Source organism: Cricetulus griseus, chromosome 2, assembly GCF_003668045.3.
Source record: "Cricetulus griseus strain 17A/GY chromosome 2, alternate assembly CriGri-PICRH-1.0, whole genome shotgun sequence".
NCBI lineage: Eukaryota > Metazoa > Chordata > Mammalia > Rodentia > Cricetidae > Cricetulus > Cricetulus griseus.
In genome coordinates, this window is record NC_048595.1 from 29,502,019 (window position 1) to 29,521,783 (window position 19,765).

General features: G+C 40.1%; 1 protein-coding gene across 10 annotated transcripts in view; it reads left to right on the top strand.

Moving 5' to 3' along the window:
- Macf1 (microtubule actin crosslinking factor 1) overlaps positions 1 to 19,765 on the top strand; it is a 329,681-nt gene that overhangs the window by 175,956 nt on the left and 133,960 nt on the right. For all 10 annotated transcript variants that reach the window (XM_035439636.1, XM_035439638.1, XM_035439635.1 and 7 more), the window contains exons 14-29: positions 303 to 579; positions 1,952 to 2,080; positions 3,147 to 3,224; positions 4,015 to 4,176; positions 6,017 to 6,121; positions 6,894 to 6,989; positions 8,110 to 8,235; positions 10,600 to 10,752; positions 11,397 to 11,551; positions 14,176 to 14,302; positions 15,284 to 15,467; positions 15,786 to 15,955; positions 16,215 to 16,393; positions 17,221 to 17,359; positions 17,900 to 18,093; positions 19,418 to 19,580. In XM_035439636.1, coding sequence (XP_035295527.1) covers positions 303 to 579; positions 1,952 to 2,080; positions 3,147 to 3,224; positions 4,015 to 4,176; positions 6,017 to 6,121; positions 6,894 to 6,989; positions 8,110 to 8,235; positions 10,600 to 10,752; positions 11,397 to 11,551; positions 14,176 to 14,302; positions 15,284 to 15,467; positions 15,786 to 15,955; positions 16,215 to 16,393; positions 17,221 to 17,359; positions 17,900 to 18,093; positions 19,418 to 19,580 — 2,437 coding nt within the window. The remainder of the gene's footprint in view (positions 1 to 302; positions 580 to 1,951; positions 2,081 to 3,146; positions 3,225 to 4,014; positions 4,177 to 6,016; positions 6,122 to 6,893; positions 6,990 to 8,109; positions 8,236 to 10,599; positions 10,753 to 11,396; positions 11,552 to 14,175; positions 14,303 to 15,283; positions 15,468 to 15,785; positions 15,956 to 16,214; positions 16,394 to 17,220; positions 17,360 to 17,899; positions 18,094 to 19,417; positions 19,581 to 19,765) is intronic.

Here is a 19,765-nt window from a genome sequence, read left to right on the forward strand (position 1 = left end):
AACTGAGATCCACAAACAAGATAAACAGTGTCTAAAGTCACATGGCAATCAGCCTTTATTCTCTTATGACCTTCAGGAGTCATATAAATATTATGTTACTTCCTTCCAATTAACACTTTAATTTGGCATTTGCCTCGAAAACTCCAAACTAGATGATGTTAAAATGCCACTTTGCATTCCTGTAACACTTTTTCAAAACACTTTTCCTGATAAAGTCTCATTTTTATTTTTATCATGTGCTTGTTAAATAGATAATGAAGATTTTATTTTAAGCATGTTTTAAGTTTCTTCTTCTTCTCCAGAGTCATGCGTCTGCAGGACGAACTGGTCACCCTGCGCTTAGAGTGTACAAATCTATACCGGAAAGGCCATTTTACTTCACTTGAATTGGCTCCACCCTCTACTTTAACCACTACTCATCTGAAAGCAGAACCCTTGAACAAGACAACTCATTCTTCTTCTTCCTCCTGGTTTCGAAAACCTATGACCCGGACTGAACTTGTATCTATCTCCTCCTCTGAAGATGAAGGCAGTCTCCGATTTGTATATGAACTACTTTCCTGGGTAGAAGAGATGCAGGTAGGTGTTTGTCCAGAAATCTGTCTTAAGAGGATGAGGTTGCTTTGTGTTGCCGGTAGAGAAAACCTTAATAATTGATCCTGTCTGCATCTAAGATCCCTTCTCCTTAAATGTCCACTGTTTTTCCACTATTTAGTCCATGCTGGCCTGGAAGTCAGTATAGCCCAGGCTGTCCTTGAACTCATGATCTTCCTGCCCCAGTCTCTTGAGTGCTCCCAGGCATATGCCACCATGCCTGATTCCTTCCTCCTTATAGTCTAAATGGACAGGATCAGTATAGATTTTCACAGTCTCACATTGTATAGCACAGGCTTTTCCGACTTGAAGCCCTTTGGGAGTAAGTCTCTCACCTTCTGCTAACCATGCCCTAAGTGATAGCCTGTGGGAAACTTGTAGTGTCTATATATCTCAGTTATCTTTTTTGATATTTTCTTGTTGGTAGGAGAGTGTATTCTTCAGTTTTTGTCATACCTCTTAAATTTAAGCAAGAATGATATATTTATTCCACAAGTCCAATGATACTACTTAATTGTATATTTTAGGTTAATAGCTCAAATTTGACATTGTCCTATGCCAGGCTATCCCTGTAAACTCAGGGCCCAGGAGGCTAAAACAGGAAGTAATGAGTTCCAGGCTAGCCTGGACTATGCAATATGGCCCCCATCTCAAGTAAGAATAGAAGGGAGGGGAACAAAAACAGGGGGAAGAAATCTTCTATTGGCTAGTAGCTGATGCTGTGAATCAAAATATTTTCTTAGATGTTTCTTTTTTCTTTTTGTTATTTTTTGGGGGTAGGGGTCTACTCTGTGAAATTAAGAGACTCTTTTTTTGTTTTGTTTTGTTTTGTTTTGTTTTGTTTTAAGGCAGGGTCTCACTATATAGCTTCCGCTGGCCTGAAACTCAGAGGTCTGCATGCCTCTATGCCTACTGAGTGCTGGGATTAAAGGCGTGTGCCCCCATGTCTTGTGAGCCTACAAAGGGGATGTTTGAACATTCAGTGTGTTAAGCTCCATTTCTGACAGATACACTCAGGACTGTTTTCTCATAGGCCACCATTGTTGTAGATAATAGGGCTTCCTCTCTAGGCTCTTGAGAGTTGATTGTGGTGTATTTTCCTGTAAGAACCCATGGAATGATAGAGATCATTTAGATGTCCAATTCTTAACCCTTGGCATTTTATTTAAGTCAAGGTCTTATGTAGTCCAGGCTGACCTGGAAATCCTGAGCCTCCTGTCTCCATCTTCTAAGTGCTGAGATTACAAGCATGTGCTACCATATCTAGCTCTTACCCCTAGTCATCTTATTCAGATGTTGACTCTTAGACTTCCCTGTCCTTTGCAAGCTATAACATATCTGTGCTTTCTTTTTTCAGATGAAACTGGAACGAGCAGAGTGGGGTAATGATCTGCCTAGTGTGGAGTTGCAGCTGGAAACACAGCAGCATATCCACACCAGCGTGGAAGAACTGGGCTCAAGCGTCAAGGAGGCTAGGTTGTATGAGGTAAATAGCATTCAGAATCTACGTTATAAGAGTTCTGGGGAGGAGGGGTAGTGGGAGGTACATTCAACACTGCTGTTTCTGAAAAGGAGGAGGCTCTGAAAAATAAAGTGTAGAATAAATAATACTTTACAACTAATTCCCACTTTATTCAAAGTATCTCTATTAACCTTTGAAATAACTTTGTGAGAAAAGTATTTTAACTAATAAATATCTTTATACTGAAAAACAAAACATGATCTTAGGGATTGAAGAGATGCCTCAGTGGTTGAGAGTTCATAGTGCTCTTATGGGTGATCTGAATTCAGTTCCCAGCACCTACATCAGATGGCTCATAAATGCTTGTGACTCCAGCTCTAGGGCATATACAGGCACCTGCAGTCAAATGCTTATACTTCACACAAAGACAGACAGATAGACATTTAAAAAATAATATAAAAACTGAAAAACTTTTAAAAGTGATGCTGACAGCTAAAGTCAGAATTAGTAAAAGTGCAGTATCTAAACTCAGGCCTTCTGTCTCCAAAATTCATATTTGTTTCCTTTTGCTATGAGCTTGTAGTAGAGAGCTGGTATGGAGAAACTGCTCTCTGGTCAGTCCTCCATCACTCATCATTCTGGCTTACTGTTTGAGTGTTTGGTTTGGTTTCTGGTGGTAGTGGACCAAACTTAGAGGCTCGGTGCCTGCTAGGCAAGTGCTCTTACTTAGCAATACCCTATGCTCCTGTCTTCCCACTTTTTATTTTGTCACCCCACCACCTTTAAAGGAGCAAATGAGTAGTCTGGCAGTCATCAGGCATGGGATTTGCTTAGAAGCCCCTTCATTCCTGGCTTGCTGGAAACACAGGGCTGCGAGGAGTACTTGTTGGATTACCCTGCTCAATTGTTGTCCACTCAGTGCTGCCTCTAGCTATGAAGTCTGACCTAGAAAATTGTTGTCTAGGTCTGTGTTTCCCAGAGCAGCAAGCCCTCACCTGCGTATCAACATCCTGTTTACATTGTTGAAACCAATCACATAGTTTCCTCACTGTTTCTATAATATCTTTGTATATCATTCCTTTTGTATCAGGGAAAGATGTCCCAGAATTTTCATGCCAGCTATGTTGAAACTCTTGGAAAGTTGGAGACACAGTACTGTAAATTGAAGGTGAGTTTTTACCCAGACCTTTGCTGGTTGATTTAGACTGTGCTCATGGAGAAGTTGGCTCCCTCTAAACAAGACTCTTCCCTAATTCAAAAAACACATGCTTTGGGCCTGTCTTAGCTTTCTTTTTTTATGTTATATTTATCATGTGTAATTCATATGGGTGATAATATTCTTTTTGCTGTATTATCTCTACATAGTTCATGCTGGCCTTAACTATTCTTACTTTAATGCCCCAAATCCCAATATTATATCTATATTCCACCACAGCAAACTTCCAAATTTTCCCACTGCTCTGGGAAATTGTAAGCAAGTAAAACCCATCTTAGCCATGTTCTTCACCAAAAAAGTGGCCATATGTATTTTGAGATACCATAACTGAAAAATTTAGATTGATTGAGAGGGAATTCCTCTCCTGTTTATTGCATTTCACTCCCATCTATTGCAGTACACCAAGATCGCTCTTTATACAAGAACCCTTACAAAGGCCTTGTGCATCACATCTTCAACGTAAGATTGACAGTGACTCTGGAAGTTTTGTATCAAACTATGTAAAATTTGAGTCCATGGAGAAGAACCCAGATTTTAAAAAAAGGCTTAGGGTGTGTGTGGCTTAATGATAGAGTATTTTCTAGCATACCTTCGGCCTTAGGTTCAAATACAAAAAAACCAAAACAAAAAACAAAACTAGGCCTAATATATTTCCTGGGTTATTCTTTCCCGATGTCACTGTGTTATCTTCTCCAGATGCGAAGACTGGCACTTTAATCTTTTTAATTCTTGCTTTTTCCAGGAGACATCTAGCTTCCGAATGAGGCACCTTCAGAGCTTGCACAAATTTGTCTCCAGAGCTACAGCTGAACTGATCTGGTTGAATGGGAAGGAGGAAGAAGAACTAGCATGTGATTGGAGTGACAGTAACCCCAATATCGCAGCCAAGAAAACTTACTTCTCTGTAAGTGTCACACAGCAGGATGTCATGTTAAATAGCAGCAGTAAGAGACAGAGAACCAGTCCACAAAGACACTGCTGCTCTGTGGCTCTCAACCTGTGGGTCACGGCCCCTTCGACAAACTTGTCTCTTAAGAATATTAACATTATGATTCATAACAGCAGCAAAATTACAGTTATGAAGTAGCAGTGAAAATAATTTTATGGTTGTGGGGGTCATCACAACATGAGGGACTGTATTAAGGGGTCACAGGGTTAGGAAGGTTGAGAGTCACTGAACTAGATAGAAATGGGGACTCTGCTCATTGCATCTGTTTAATGAGAATTGTGTATGGAGGAATGAGAGCCCTTCGGTGGATTTATTTAGAAGGGTGTGTTTTGAGTAGATAGAGCAGCAGTCTGCAAGTTGAGTCATTTCAGAAATTAATATAGCTTTGTGGTTAAATTACAGGGTTTGTAGTATGACGAACCTAAATTCAAGTTCTTATTTGTCTACTAACTAGCTCTGTGACTTTGGGCAACACATTTAGACTCTCTAGGCCTTTGTAAATATGAGATAATAACTATTTGAAAGGGTTGTATAAAAGGTTGAGTAAGACTTAATAAGGTAATCTAAGCAAAATGTCTTATTATACAGGAGTTAATATTATTTAACTGAGTTGCACTTTTATATTTCTATAATAGTTTGAATTCTTATTAACATTTTGGTCTTAATCTCTTAAAATGTAAAATGATTGGGAAATCATCATTAATGGGGCAATTCCTTCTACTCTCTCTTCCCTCCCTCCTCTTCTCCCCACCCTTTCCCCTTTCTCTCTTTGTTTCTCTCTCCTCTCTAATCTTAAAAAAAAAAAAAAAACCTTTTTTTATGTGTATGGGTATTTTTTTTTTCATATATGTCTGTAGCTCATGTGTGAGTTACAGATGGTTGTGAGCCATCATGTGGGTGCTGGGAATTGAACCCTGGTCCTCTGGAAGAGCAGTCAGTACTTTTAACCGCCAAGCCATCTCTCCAGTTCTGCCTTCTATTCTTTATAATGAAGAAGTAGACAAGTAAGTCGGAGTATTTTTTTTTTTTTTTGCTACTTTTTAGTATTTCCATACTCAGCATATTAAAACCTTTTATAATCCTTTATGCAAACAGGAAGCTCTTCTACTAGCATTAGTTCAATTAATAGACAGTTATTTTAAAAATGTGAGTGTCCCCTGGTTAGAGAAGGACATAGGAATCTTCTGAAGAGAAAAGGAAAGACCAGGTGCTTAGATGCTGTCAGCAGTGTGTCTGGAAGCTGCATTGAGGCTGCTGGACTTTATAAAAAGTACTCTGAAGCTTAAAGGAGAAGAGATTAAATCTGACATTAGAGTTCCCTGAAAAGCCAGCATTTAAATTGGGTCTTGAATTAATAGAATTTTGTTTCAGAGGAGGCTATTTTAGCTGAGAGAATAGTTGGCAAAGCCTGCCAGCCAGTGATCACTCTACTAATGTACTTGTGTGGTACTGGCTACTAGTGTGCCTGCTTGTGTGGTGCTGGCTAACCTAGCGTGCCTGCTTGTGTGGTGCTGGCTAACTAGCCACTCTAGTCATGTTTGCTCTCTCCTCTACCTCCTGCGTTCTCCTAGGCTGCTCAGGGCTAGCTCTGGTCTCATTGTGCTTTCTGATCCATTCCCTTTAATTCCATCATTTTGCACTTTTCTAAGATCCCTGAGTGTTTGCAGTTTATATATCACATATTGTCACCAACCCTGTTACAGGATTGTTAAAGTCAGCGAGGAACACTGTATTTTCTTTATTGCTTCTTCTTCCTTAATAGCATTTATTCCATAAAATTAAATTCAATTTGCAGGAGTTGACAATGGAACTGGAAGGGAAACAAGACGTATTTCGTTCTCTGCAAGATACAGCAGAACTGTTGTCACTTGAGAACCATCCTGCTAAGCAAACAGTGGAGGTTTGTGATCTTACTATGTGTGAAGATCAAAGGTGTTGTTATAAAAATACTGAAATACACATCTTCCTTCTTCCAAGGCCTGGAGGAAATATCACATCACTTGTTTCAGATCATCTTCCTTCCTACTCCAGACTGTTCAGTAGTTCCCAGAAGCCTGCAAACAGTTTCAATAGTTTGAGGAGAATATTAAGAAGAAGTAGTTAAGAGCTGTTGACTCTTGACTTAATGAGGAAAAGGACTTATATATATTTTTTAAAATAGCTGTCTAGATATATCTGACTTCTTTTTTTAAAAAGATTTTTATTTCACATGTATGAGAGTATGTCTGTGTACCACATGCATGCCTGGTACCTGTGGAGGTCTGAAAATGGCATTGGTTGCCCTGATTGCTGGGAGCTACCATGTGGGTGCTGGAAACCAAACCTCTACAGGACCTCTGCAAGCGCACCAATGATCTTAATCACTGAGCCACCTCTAACCCTACATCCTACTTCTTTTGGTGTAGTGCTGTTGCCCAGAGAGAGAAACAGTAGAAGAACCAGAAGGGATTTATTTATTTGTGCTATGTTTTTTCTGGATTGGTCATTTAATTACAATTGAGTATAGAAGACGCCTTTTCTGGGTAACCCCTTTTAACCAAGGCAAGCTTCTTTCTCCTGAGAAGCTTTGTGCAGTTTGTCTTCTGTATCAGTAGCTGGGTTGCATTTGGGAGGAGATATATTTTGAGCCTGTTAAACTTACGCCCTTCTGCACATGTGCTTGGATGTTACAGGCATATAATGCTGCTGTGCAGTCACAATTACAGTGGATGAAGCAGCTGTGCTTATGTGTTGAACAACATGTGAAAGAAAATGCAGCTTACTTTCAGGTATGGTGATGGCGATGGTTACAGTGGTGTGTGTACTTATTACATCTATACCAAATGTTAGGTTAAAAATGACCCATACGGTAAAAATGGGTGTGGTACTACACACTTTTGATTCTATCACTCAGGAGGTAGAGATTCGAGGGTCAGAAGAAGTTCAAGGCCAGCCTTGGGCTACATGAGATCCTACCTCCACAATATGATAGGCTTGTGGGAGCTACCAAACATTCTTATCAATTATCTTTTACTGTATAAAACAACTTTAAAAACTTAGTTGCTTCAAATGTTAATCATTAACGAGTTCAATTTGGGCTCAGCCAAGTGGTTTTTTTCTCCCCTGTGGTTTGTCTCATCTTGCCTGTCACATTCATGGCTGCAGGTAGCTATAGCTTTTGGGGGGGAGGAGGACTGTTTGATCCAAATGGCATTATTCACATGTCTGGAAGTTGGTCAGGGGACAGCATGTAAAGAAAACCCTGGCTCTGGTAGTCTTACAAAGTACCTGTACTACACGTGGCAAGAGAGAACAGTCCTAGTGCACAGGCACTTTTTTCTGTTTCTTTCATTTGTGTGGCATTGGTGAACGCAAACCACACGGTTATTCCCAGCTTCAAGAAGAGGAGACAGACTACCCCTTAAGGACAAGATCTGTAAAATACTAAGATTCTCCCCTGCCCCCACCTATCACAATATTAAAGAATATACATTTTTCTTCAGATGAGCATAGAGGAGGAAATAAGCTATTTTCTTTCTTAAGTTTATCTCTTTGGTTATATAATTACATTAGAATGGTAAACATTGTCTCACTTACCTTCTAGCTTATTCCATGAACTGGGCCTCCCTCATACCAAGTACTGTCATTAGGCAAAAGTCAAAAAGAGTGAAACAGGCTAGCTTCATGTAGGATCTAGTGATTGTTATTGAAAATCATCACTAACATTTTACTGACAAGGCTTTTTAAGCTCTCTGGTTTGTACTTCTGGAGCCTTTTGTAATGGGCTGTCACTGGTCCAGGAGAGTGTATTCAGCTTTGTTCAGCTTAGCACAAGAGATTCCTTCTTTGTGAATCTTTTACTGTGCTGAGGCATTGAACACACGCCATTCTTCCCTTGTGTTTCCATAGTTCTTCAGTGATGCCCGAGACCTGGAGTCATTCCTGAGAAATCTCCAAGACTCCATCAAACGAAAATATACCTGCGACCACAGCACCAGTCTGTCCCGCCTTGAGGATCTGCTCCAGGACTCCATGGTGGGTGTTACCTGGGTGGGAGTATTTGCTTCTGAGAAACAGAGTAAACCGTGTCAGCTGCTGCTGCAGTCTATATCCTTAAGCTGCAGGGCAACAAAGTGTGGCTCACGTCCCAGTCGTCTGGTCCTTTTTGTCATCTCTTCTTTTTCCTTCTTTGAAGAAGTTGCTAATGACATTTCTTTGGGGAGCTACTGAGGTAAAGTAGCTTGTAACTGTCCCTGAGCCACTTAGTGCCCATGCTTTCTTGCATCATCCCTGTTTCACTGCAGTCATTGGAGCTAAGGCTGAGGCTGAAGAGGCTGATAGGGATTAAGTGACATCAGATTTGTTTTTATTCTATACACACACACACACACACACACACACACACACACACACACACACACACAGAGAGAGAGATCTGAGCCAGGTTTTTTTCTTCTTGGCTGTTTTATTTTTTTTTTTTTCCTTTTTTTCTCCTTGGCTGTTTTTTGGTTTTTGGTTTTTTTTTTTTTTTTTTGTGATGATGAGATATTAGAAAGCTGATTTTAGTTACTAAGGCCAACGTTAATATCTTCCTTAGAGGTAATACTATATTTGTCCAGTTTTTAAAATGTAATATTAACTTTCAAAAATAGCTCTTAATCCAGTTTTTAATCAAAATCAATTTTATATTCATTTGCTCCAGTGAATATTCCTTCAAGAGTTGTAGTTGTAGACTCAGTAGCAGAACTACCTACATTTATTGAGTTCATTATACAGAATTGCTAAGACAGAGCTCAGTAGTGTCTCAGGAGGTATGCAGCAGGGAAGTACTTTCCTGGGATAGGAGCTAGACAATTTCAGGTCTCAGGACATGATTAGAAGTAAGAGAGACACAGTAGCCCGAAGTATTTTTGTTTTGCTTCACTTTAACTTTATTTATTTATTAATTTATTTATTTTATGGCTGAAAGTGGGATTTGGAAGGGGGGTGTTGAGGATCAAACCTAGAGTCTTGTTCATGACATTCAAGCATGGGCCTAATTTTCTTTTCATTTGTTTTTCCTCTCTTTTTTCCTTCTTCTTTTTAAATAATGATTTCAGACACAAGTAGGTTTACATTCAGTGCTTCATTTGGGCAAATGGAATGTTAAGTTGCAAAGAAGGATAAAAACTTAACTTTACAGTTACTGTCTTTAAAATGTCTTTCTCAGATGTGAAGGAGGAATGTCATCCTTGGCTCTGCTCTCTCTCCTCCCTCCCACAGAGTACCTTCCTGTCATAGGGTAACCCCTCTGTGATTGTCATATCTTCTCTTCTCGAGGAGGGTGGTTGCCTCTCTGTTCCCTCTTCTCCAGGTCAGGGGCATCGGGTTGGCGGCATCACCAGGGCATGGAGTCACGTCTGGGTCTGCTCCTCAGCTTCTTCACCAGGTTCCAGAGCACCTGTCCTGGCCTGTGGTTCTTTTCAGAGTTCTTCCCACGATGAGCACGTGGTCTCTGGAGCTAGAGATGTTTGGCTGTGGGTTAGACATCTTATTGCAAGGAAATTGGAATGGGTAGACCAGCTCTCAAGTTTGGAAGTGTGGCTGTCTCCCTGATGTATTGCATTCCTCTTTCTTAACTAATAAGTTAAAGTTGTATTTCTTCCAATCATGCTCCCGGGGACAGGCACAGGTAGTTTGTTTAAGAATTTCTTTTCCTCTACCTGAATATTCTTAATTCTTTAATGGCATTTCCTAACATTATTAACTCTTTACTCTTATTGCATCTCTGTTCATCATGAGAAAGCCCTCTTCTTGGGGACTTTCATGCCTCACCATGGGTTGGAACATTCTGGCCAGTAGATAAAGGTTATCATATACTCTTCAATGGAATTGGTAGCATACTGCTACCAATTTTGTTGACAAGTTTGTTAGCTTTAAAGGTAATTGGGTTTGCAGAGATTTTAGAATTTTGACTTTGCATGATGCTTCATTCAAACCAGTCAAATTTACATGAATTCAGCACGGCAAGATAAATCCTAAATCTTTTGTCATGATGCTTTCACCAGCAGCGTTTGTTCTGAGCTATATTTGAGGAAATCCTTCATTAGTTACATAGCTGTGCTCAGCAACTAGACATTTGTTTTATTTATTTATTCTTGCATGTGGCTTTATTGGTTATTGTTTAGAGTACAAGGAAAAAGCTGCAAATTTAGAATACAAAAGCATCTGAAAGAAGACAGATATTCTTTCCTTTTTTTCTTTATCCTTGTCTATATCATTATCTATGATTGCTCCACTAAGGATTCCTATGTAACTGAGAAATGACATTCCCTTAGGTAGTAGAGCTTGCATTTTCATTATTGATTTTGTGACTCAGAATACCACCATTAATGTCTTTTTGTTTTTCTTATTTTATAGGATGAAAAGGAGCAGCTCATACAGTCCAAGAGTTCTGTTGCCAGTCTTGTTGGAAGATCAAAAACCATTGTCCAGCTAAAACCACGCAGTCCAGACCATGTGCTAAAGAGTACTATATCTGTGAAAGCCATCTGTGACTACCGGCAGATTGAGGTGAGAGTGATTTATATATATGAGGGTGCTTGTGCATGTAAAGGACAGAAGTAGTTCATCCAACACTCTTCAGTTAACTTATTGAGGTGGGATTCTTAGTAATTGGAGTTTGCTGATTGGGCCAGCTTGCCCCAGGAATATCTTTCTCTGCCTCCTAATCACTGGGATTATAGTGGTCTGCCTTGCCCACCTGATTTTCATGTGATACTAGGAATCTGATCTCTGATTCCTATACTTGCGCGCACGCGCGCGCGCGCGCGCACACACACACACACACACACACACACACACACACAAAATGCTTTATGCACTGAGCCTGAGGAAAATTATTTATGCTTATATATATGATTGTATAAATGGTGGGAGATATATGAGTACCATGGTGCACATGTGTTCCAATGTGAGTGTGTAAGTGTGTAAGGCAACCTTTGAGAGTAGGCAACCCTCCATCATGTGGGTTCCAAGAATTGAACTCAGGTCATCAGGCCTGGCAACAGGGTCCTTTACCGATGAAGTGATCCTATGGCCCTACAGATGTTTTTCGTAAGGAGACTTTTTTCTTAGATATTCCATAGCTTTGGGATCAGGTAATAGTCTGTTGTTGGATTCTCTGTTAGCAATAATTTATGATTTCATCTTTTTAGATCACTATTTGCAAAAATGATGAATGTGTGTTGGAAGATAACTCTCAGCGGACCAAATGGAAGGTGATCAGCCCTACAGGGAATGAGGCAATGGTGCCTTCAGTCTGCTTCCTCATTCCCCCACCCAATAAGGATGCCATTGAGATGGCCAGCAGGTAACTGTGGCAGTGGGCTACTCAGTACAGACCTCCCATTAGGGTTATCAACTGCCCCACTGCCAGCCAGGTAGATCTTCCTTAAATCCTTTGTACAGGTGAAATCATTCAGTAATAATTTTTTAAAAAAGAATTTGAGATTATAGTTTAGTATAGAGAAATAATTTTTGTAGCAGAAGCCAATTTAATTCATGTTGAAGTAATATATATACTCATTTTAGAAAGTTAATTTTACTACTGTATCAGTCAAAGTTCTCTACTGGTTTGCAGGCTGTGGTCTCATTAATCCAACAACAGCTGCCTATGAATGGAGGGTCCAAGAAACCAATTAATTCGGTGTCTGAGGCTGGATGTCTCAGTTGGTCTTCAGTATATGCTGGAATCCTGAAAAAAGAAGTAGGCTGTAATGCCAGTGAAGGAATGGATTTGGTAGCAGAAGGGGGGGGGGGCAGCCAAAAATGTGGCCCAGGTTAAAGGTGGCTCTTACCACCTCAAAAGACAGAGTCTTAGCTGGGCAGTGATGGCGCACACCTTTAATCCCAGCACTTGGGAGGCAGAGGCAGCTGAATCTCTGTGAGTTTGATTGTTGAATTACAAGAATGAAGGAGTAGGTGAGCAGTCAGGTGGGTTAGTAATTGTTTCCTTAGAGTAACAGTTTCCAGTTTGGGTTTGCTTATTTTTCTATCTGCATATTAAGACATATCTCTAAGTTCTCCACACCCTCCTACCCCCAGAAAGGCTCTTCAGTATTGCCAAAGACTCAGTAACTTTCGCCTTTTTTTTTCTCTTGGAAGCCCATTTTTAGGGCCATTTTGCCCTCTCCCCAACTGGATCTGTCTGTAGGCCTGATTCTAGATTAATTCTAGCATTCATTTCCTCTTCATCTTTATGTCTCATTGGAGTTGTAACCACTGATTCCTAGGTTCCAAATCTTCTTTTATTGACTTACTGCCTGATTTGGTAGAACATGCTCTCATAAACTAAGTGATAAAGATTGCATATTTGTTTCTCTTTTATAGATGTATGAAGCAATAAAAAAAACTTGCCTTTTGTAGTAAGCTGTTACTGGTGGTAACAAGCCTATAAAACTGTTACATTCTTTCATCTTCATCATGAGTAGAATTGTTTTTCCTCTAATAAAGCTACCAGCATAATGATGTAGAATACTTAAAAATGCCTGCCTTTTGTATGCAATCGTCGTTCCTCTGGTATAACTTCTTTAGACTCTTCTTTCTGATCTTCATCTTTTTGGATGAATCTCCTTCCATTCAGTGAATATGAACAAAACATGGGAATTCTTTCAGGTCTCATCAAAAATTTCCTGAATTAATTGCTGTTTTAAAAATTAGCATGTATTGGGGCTGGAGAGATGGCTCAGAGGTTAAGAGCACTGACTACTCTTTCAGAGGTCTTGAGTCGAATTCCCAGCAACCACATGGTGGGTTCACAACCATCCATTATGAGATCTGGTGCCCTCTTCTGGTATACAGATATACATGGAAGCAGAATGTTGTATACATAATAAATAAATAAAAATCTTTTTAAAAAATTAGCATGTATTATACAAACAAGACACTTTGATATGACATTTCAATACTTGCATATAGTGTACTTGGCCATCTGGGATCCTTCTTCTTTCTTTCCTTTCTGTACCAGTAATCCAGTTTCATGCTACCATCTCCTAGAGAATACAATAGTGGGACTCCCAGACTCATTTTCTTAATCTATCCCTTCCTCCCTTCCTCCATCCCTCCATCCCTCCCTCCCTCCCTTCTCTTTCTTTGTGTTTTTATTCTGTTGTTTTTTATTCTTCTGAGATTCTACTTAAATGAACCTCCTGTAGCATTTCTGGGATAAAGGAAAATAAGGTGATGGGTTTTATTTTTAATGTAATGGAGATACCGATGCCTAGTTGTCCTTTCTAGTTTTGTTTGTTTGTTTGTTTTTCGAGATAGAGTTTCTTTGTATATCCTTGCTGTGCTATCTTTCTAGACCAGTCTGGCCTCAAACTCACAGAGATCCACCTTATCTCTGCCTCCGGAGTTTTTTAATCTGCTGAAATTGACAGTGTGTACTACCACGGCCTAGCCTGTTCTTTTCTTCTCACCTTGAAGAAATTGGAGATAAGTTGGTGGTTTGAGTATGTATGTGTTTATCAGCAGGTCATCTAGGAGTTGAAGTAGGCATAGAATGTTTAAGAAAACAGTATGCTTCTCAAGGCCCACATGCTGTAGTTTTCTTGTTTCCAAGTGAACTTAAGTTACTATTGTTATTTTTAAAATTATTTTAGTGTGTTTTGACTATGTAGAGAACAGTAAAGCATTTTAAGAAGTACTGACACTGTTTTCCAACAGTTCTAAAAGAGATATTTTATCTATACTCTTGTATTCATGCTTTCCATGTTATTTCTTCTTTGTGGCTTCTGATAATCATTTTACATGCTGGTAACACTTATGCTACTGGAAGTTTGTTCTGACAAAATACTGTAGACAATCCAAATGAGTATCTCAGTGGATTCCAAAGATGCCTGTGTTGTCAGAACTTACCTTTTCCTCTTAGCACACAAGCTCTACTCCAAAGTCATACTTCTAACACTTAGCTCTGTTATTTCTGTTTTTTTCTAGGGTAGAGCAGTCTTACCAGAAGGTGATGGCCCTTTGGCACCAGTTGCATGTTAACACCAAAAGCCTTATCTCCTGGAACTATTTGAGGAAGGACCTTGACCTCGTACAGACCTGGAACTTAGAAAAGGTAATTGTGAAGCTGTTGCCTCTGGCTGATACCCAGTGGCTAAGTTTTGTCAGAAGGAGTTCTTTCATTACTGAAACCTGTCCCCCAGACTGATGGTGTAAAGTGGAGTCCAGGATATATTTCAGGATTAGGAACCTGAGAGCCTTAGCAACTGAAAGTGGCAGTTTGAATGGTTAAAAAACAAAACAAAAAAAGGCTGATGAAAATAAGGGAGAGTGCATTCTTCTCACCATGTAGAGCAAGCACCACCTCTGTGTGTGAGCAGGTAGTATGGAATGGGTGAACACTTGTGCGCTTTTTGTTGACTCATATCCAGGGTGTAACTAATGGCACACCTCTGTGATCTCAGCCCTGGAGCTGAGACAGGAGGATTATGAGTTCAAGGCCAACATACATTACACAGTGAGACTGTGAGTGTGGGAAGGACAAAGAACATTGTCCAGTGGGGCTTGAGGGATACTCTGGTGTGAGGTTGCTACTAACGTTGTTTAGTCTGACTATATCATTGAATTTGGTTAGTGAAAATCAACATGTTTACAATAATTACACTTTTTTTTTCTTTATTGAGACAGGGTCTTACTCTGCAACCCTAGCTATCCTGGAACTCACTATGTAGACCAGTCTGACCTTGAAATCACAGAGATCTTTCTGCCTTTGTCTTCTTTGTACTTGTAATAAAGGCGTGTGCTACCATGTCCATCTGATTTGCACACTTTTGTGTATATTACAGAATCAATAAAAAGGAAAGGAAGAGGGGCTGGAGTAATGACTCAGCTGTTAAAAGCACTGGCTGCTTTTCCAGAGGACCCACAGTCAACTCCCAGCACCCACATGGCAGTTCACAGCTGTCTGTAACTCCAGTTCTAGGGGATCTGACACCCTCACACAGGCATAACGTTCAGGCAATACACATAAAAATATAAATTTTTAAACATGGAAAGTAGTATTTTTCTATTCTATTGAAATTTCCTGTCTCTTTAGCTTCGTTCTTCAGCCTCAGGAGAGTGCCACCAGGTTTTGAAGAACCTCCAGGTCCACTATGAAGACTTTCTGCAGGACAGTCATGACTCTACCGTCTTCTCAGTGGCTGATCGCTTGCGAGTAGAAGAGGAGGTAGAAGCTTGCAAAGCCCACTTCCAGCACCTGATGAAGTCAATGGAGAATGGTGTGTACAAGAGGCAGACGGAGGGAGAGTGGTGGAAGGAGAGCCCTAAAGGGTACTGACAGACATTTCAGATACAGAAAATCTTACAGAGATGATTTCTCAAAATCCTACTGTGGAAGTTGATACTCACTGGTTGTGTGTAAAATGTTTGGAATCTTAATGGAATGCAGGGACTTGGGTCAGGCAGGAGGTCTCCAGAGTAAGATCTTGCTTTCATCAGTGGGATTTCTGATCTGCTGGAGCCAGCAATACCCTTTGTCTTAGGTAGGCTCTGTTGTTCTCAGTGGAACTTAGCGATCTGTGCTTGTATGTTCACAGAGGACAAAGAAGAGACTGTAGCCAAGGTATACATCTCAGAGCTGAAGAATATCCGACTACGCCTGGAGGAATGTGAACAGAGACTGCTTAAACAGATTCAGTCTCCAGCCAGCTCTAAGAGTGACAGAGATGCCAGGCAGGACAGTGCATTAAGGATTGCAGAGCAGGAGGTAAGCTACAGGAGGAAAAGGAAATCCTTTTAAAAAAGATTAGAAAGCAAATGCATTAATTCTAAGAAGTGAGGCAATAGGCTACGATGGTCCTACTCAGGAATTCACCTACCCTGGCAGCCTACATAGGTGGCATTTACTGAGGAAAAGTAGGACTTAAGCTTCAAATATAATAGTATTGAATTGATTCAGTTCCAATATTTTTCTATTGCAAATAAGGACTACTTTCTAACATTGTTGTGCTTTTTGTTCCTGATAGCACACTCAGGAGGATTTGCAACGTCTAAGATCTGACTTGGATGCTATTTCTATGAAATGCAACATCTTTCTTCAGCAGTCTCCATCAGGCTCAAGTGCCACCACTCTGCGCTCAGAGCTGAATCTAATGGTAGAAAAGATGGACCACATTTATGGTCTGTCTACTGTCTATCTGAATAAGTGAGTGCCATATCTATGGTCTATCTGTGTCTGTAAGTGAGAACCATGTCTCTGCTCTATCTACTTTCCATCTGAGTAAGCTGAAGTCTTAGATTCAGAGGGCAGTTATTTTCTATTGAGATCGTTCCATGAACAGTACAGAAAGACTGCAGATGTTGAAGAGCATGTATCTATCCTGAGAAGTTTTGGCTTCAGTTCCTAAGTAACATGGAGTATGTTTATTTGGACTGTAATAACAGAGGTCAGTGTTATGGGTGATGAATAAATTTGCATTGTCAGGTTTCTTACCTTATTTCTATTTGATTAGATACCTTTGAAAATCACAGTTAAATATAGTAAGGAAAATGTTAAGAGACAAAGAATTACAACTATGCCGCACATTAGTGTTTGAAGGTCTTTCCCTCTTCATCCATCTTTACCTATAACTTTGAGGAATGACATATCTTAGGTCCTTTGGCTCATTCCTTCTTGACACCAAAGGTGGCATACCCCAGTGCCACTTAGAATTTCACTTTGAACTAGCTTAAACTAACAATATATATGTATCAGACTTCCTCATTTTTACAAAATCCTGTTATTTAATATGATAAAATTGGTTGTATTTTGTGAACTTAGGTAATCCATATTTTAAAACTCAACTGCTAAGCTGGACATGGTGGTGCATGCTGTGGTCCAGCACTTTGTTGGTAGAGGCAGGTGGATCTCTGAGTTTAAGGCCAGCCTGATCTACTGAGTAAGCTCCAGAACTGCCAGGTCTATACAGAGAAACCCTTTCTTAGAGGGAAAAAGTTACAGTGCTAACTAAGGAATTCATTTTATCCCCACAGATTAAAGACAATTGATGTAATAGTCCGTAGCATACAGGATGCTGAACTGCTGGTCAAAGGTTATGAGATCAAACTGAGTCAAGAAGAAGCAGTACCTGCGGATCTCTCAGCTCTGGAGTCCCATCGGGCCACGCTGCAGGTTGGTTGCTTCGGGTTAACAGAGGATTCAGAGGGTGACTTGACGCTGATTCATGTTTGTACTTGAATTAGACAGAAAATTATTTTAATAATATGTAGTTAAAGGGGAAGAGGAAAAGCTAAAAGGGAAGAGAAAAATTATGTCAAATTATGGCTTAACTTTGTAATGCTCATTACTGTGACTTCTTTGCAACTCTCAAAGTTGCTGTGAGAAGTGAATAGGAGAGGGATTTTTGTCTCTTGACAGATGAGGAAACTAAGACCTAAGCCAGCTGTAAGAGTTTGCTTAGTTTCATAGCTTATGTAGTAAAGTCAAGTTTCATACACGAACAATTATCTGCACATTTTCCCACATGCTATTCTTGCCCCTAACTTTCCAGTGTACATCAAAAAAGCAGAGACTGTGCTCAGCTGGGGCCTTTCTAGGTCACTAGTGACACTGTAGACTCCTCTGCTGCTGACATTGTCCTTTTGCTTGTCTTCTTAGCCTGAGTCTTTTTTAGCAAGAAAAATACTTGACCTGTTTCTTATGTTTCTGTAGCATTGGCTTAATGATGTGAAGGACAAGAATTCAGTGTTCTCAGTCCTGGATAAGGAAATCACTAAGGCCAAGGAAGTGGCAGAACAGCTTCGTCACCCAATGCCAGAGCAAAACTTGGATTTGGAGCGTTATCAGGAGAAGGGTTCTCAGCTACAGGAGCGCTGGCACCGGGTCATTGCCCAGCTGGAAACCCGGTGAGGGGTGCACTACCTTTCTTCTTCTTAGGATTCAGGAATTAAGGTTTAAACAAAAACAGTTATTAACTATTTCAGCATTCACGTTTAAAAGTAGGAATTGATACAGAGGTGCAGAATTTTAAGACAGTGTGAGTTCTGAACAAGATAAGACCCAGAAAATTGTAATCATCAGTTGTGAAGCAGACCTAATGCCTAACACGAGTCCCTCACCACTGGACTACATCCCTAGCCCAAAGATTGTTTTTGAAGGGTTTTTTGGAGGGAAGCACAGCTTTGGGAGGGACACAGCTGAATCAGTAAGGAATGAAGGGGATATCCACTTACCCAACCAGATCATTTCAGTCAACCCTGACAACCAGTAGGTTCAGATCACCCTCACATACCCAAGCTTGTTGGGTAGCAGTGATACTTCTGTCAGCAATGCCATTCCTTATCTAGTTAAGCATTTATGACTGCCCCACCCAATGCTTGGGAGTGAAGCCTAGGTTCTTCCGCATGCTAAGTAAGCATTGTACCACTTAGCCATATCTCTAATGCCACATGTTTTTATAATATAGATTTGAATGGTTATATGATGACCTTTTCCTGAGGAGAGAACTAAATTTGATCCATTTTCAGATGAAGCTTTATAGAATTCATTGCTTCTATCTATCATAGTGCTGATTTCGTGGGTCTGTTTTACTTCTGTCATTTGAGGTCTTATTTCTGATGGAGGGTATGACTAATAAAGACAGAAAATTGACCTTCCTGAGTCTAAGAAGGGTGGGAAAATGTACAGAAAGGTGGGAACAGGAGTTTAATCAACTCATATAAGTCTGTTGTCTCTGCTTAAATTACTACCAACTTCTGTCATTTCTCACTTTTTGCTACAAGAAATTATAGTGATTCAACTGGGCATGGTAGTGCATACCTTTAATTCCAGCACTCAGAAGGCAGAGGCAGGTGGATCTCTGTGAGTTCCAGAACAGCTAGGCCTGTTACACAGAGAAACCCAGTATTTAAAAATAAGAAAAAAAAAAACACGGAAGGAATTACAGTGATTTACAGATCATAGCTCTGGTACTCTGTAAAATGAAGAAGTTTGACAAGAATTACTATGAGATGCTTGGCTCCATATGATTTTTCAAAGCTCATAGCACACTAGATTCTATTCACTGTTAGAGTGCTGGGTACATGCATAGATATCACTACACCTTGCAACATTTATTCCCATAAGTAAAATTGTATCCTCCAAAAAGAGAACTGGCTCACTTACTGTGTTCTCTTTATATTAACATCAGGATATCAGGATGTCTGACAGTGTTTCCCTTTGTTCCTCCAGACAATCTGAAGTAGAAAGTATCCAGGAAGTTCTGAGAGATTACCGGGCCTGCCATGGAACTCTGATCAAGTGGATTGAGGAAACCACTGCCCAGCAGGAGATGATGAAGCCAGGCCAAGCAGAGGATAGCAGGGTGCTGTCAGAGCAGCTCAGCCAGCAGACGGTGAGTGTGGCTGCATGACAAGGAGGAAAAAGAAGTTAGCTCATTACAAAAGATGACAATTCTGCAATTCTGCAGCAATCAAACCTTCCTCCAAAATGGCAAGACATCTAAGCCCCCTTTTAGAAAAGTTCAAGTAGCCCCTAGATACTATTTTGTTTGTTTGTTTCTAAAAGATACTGTTGCCA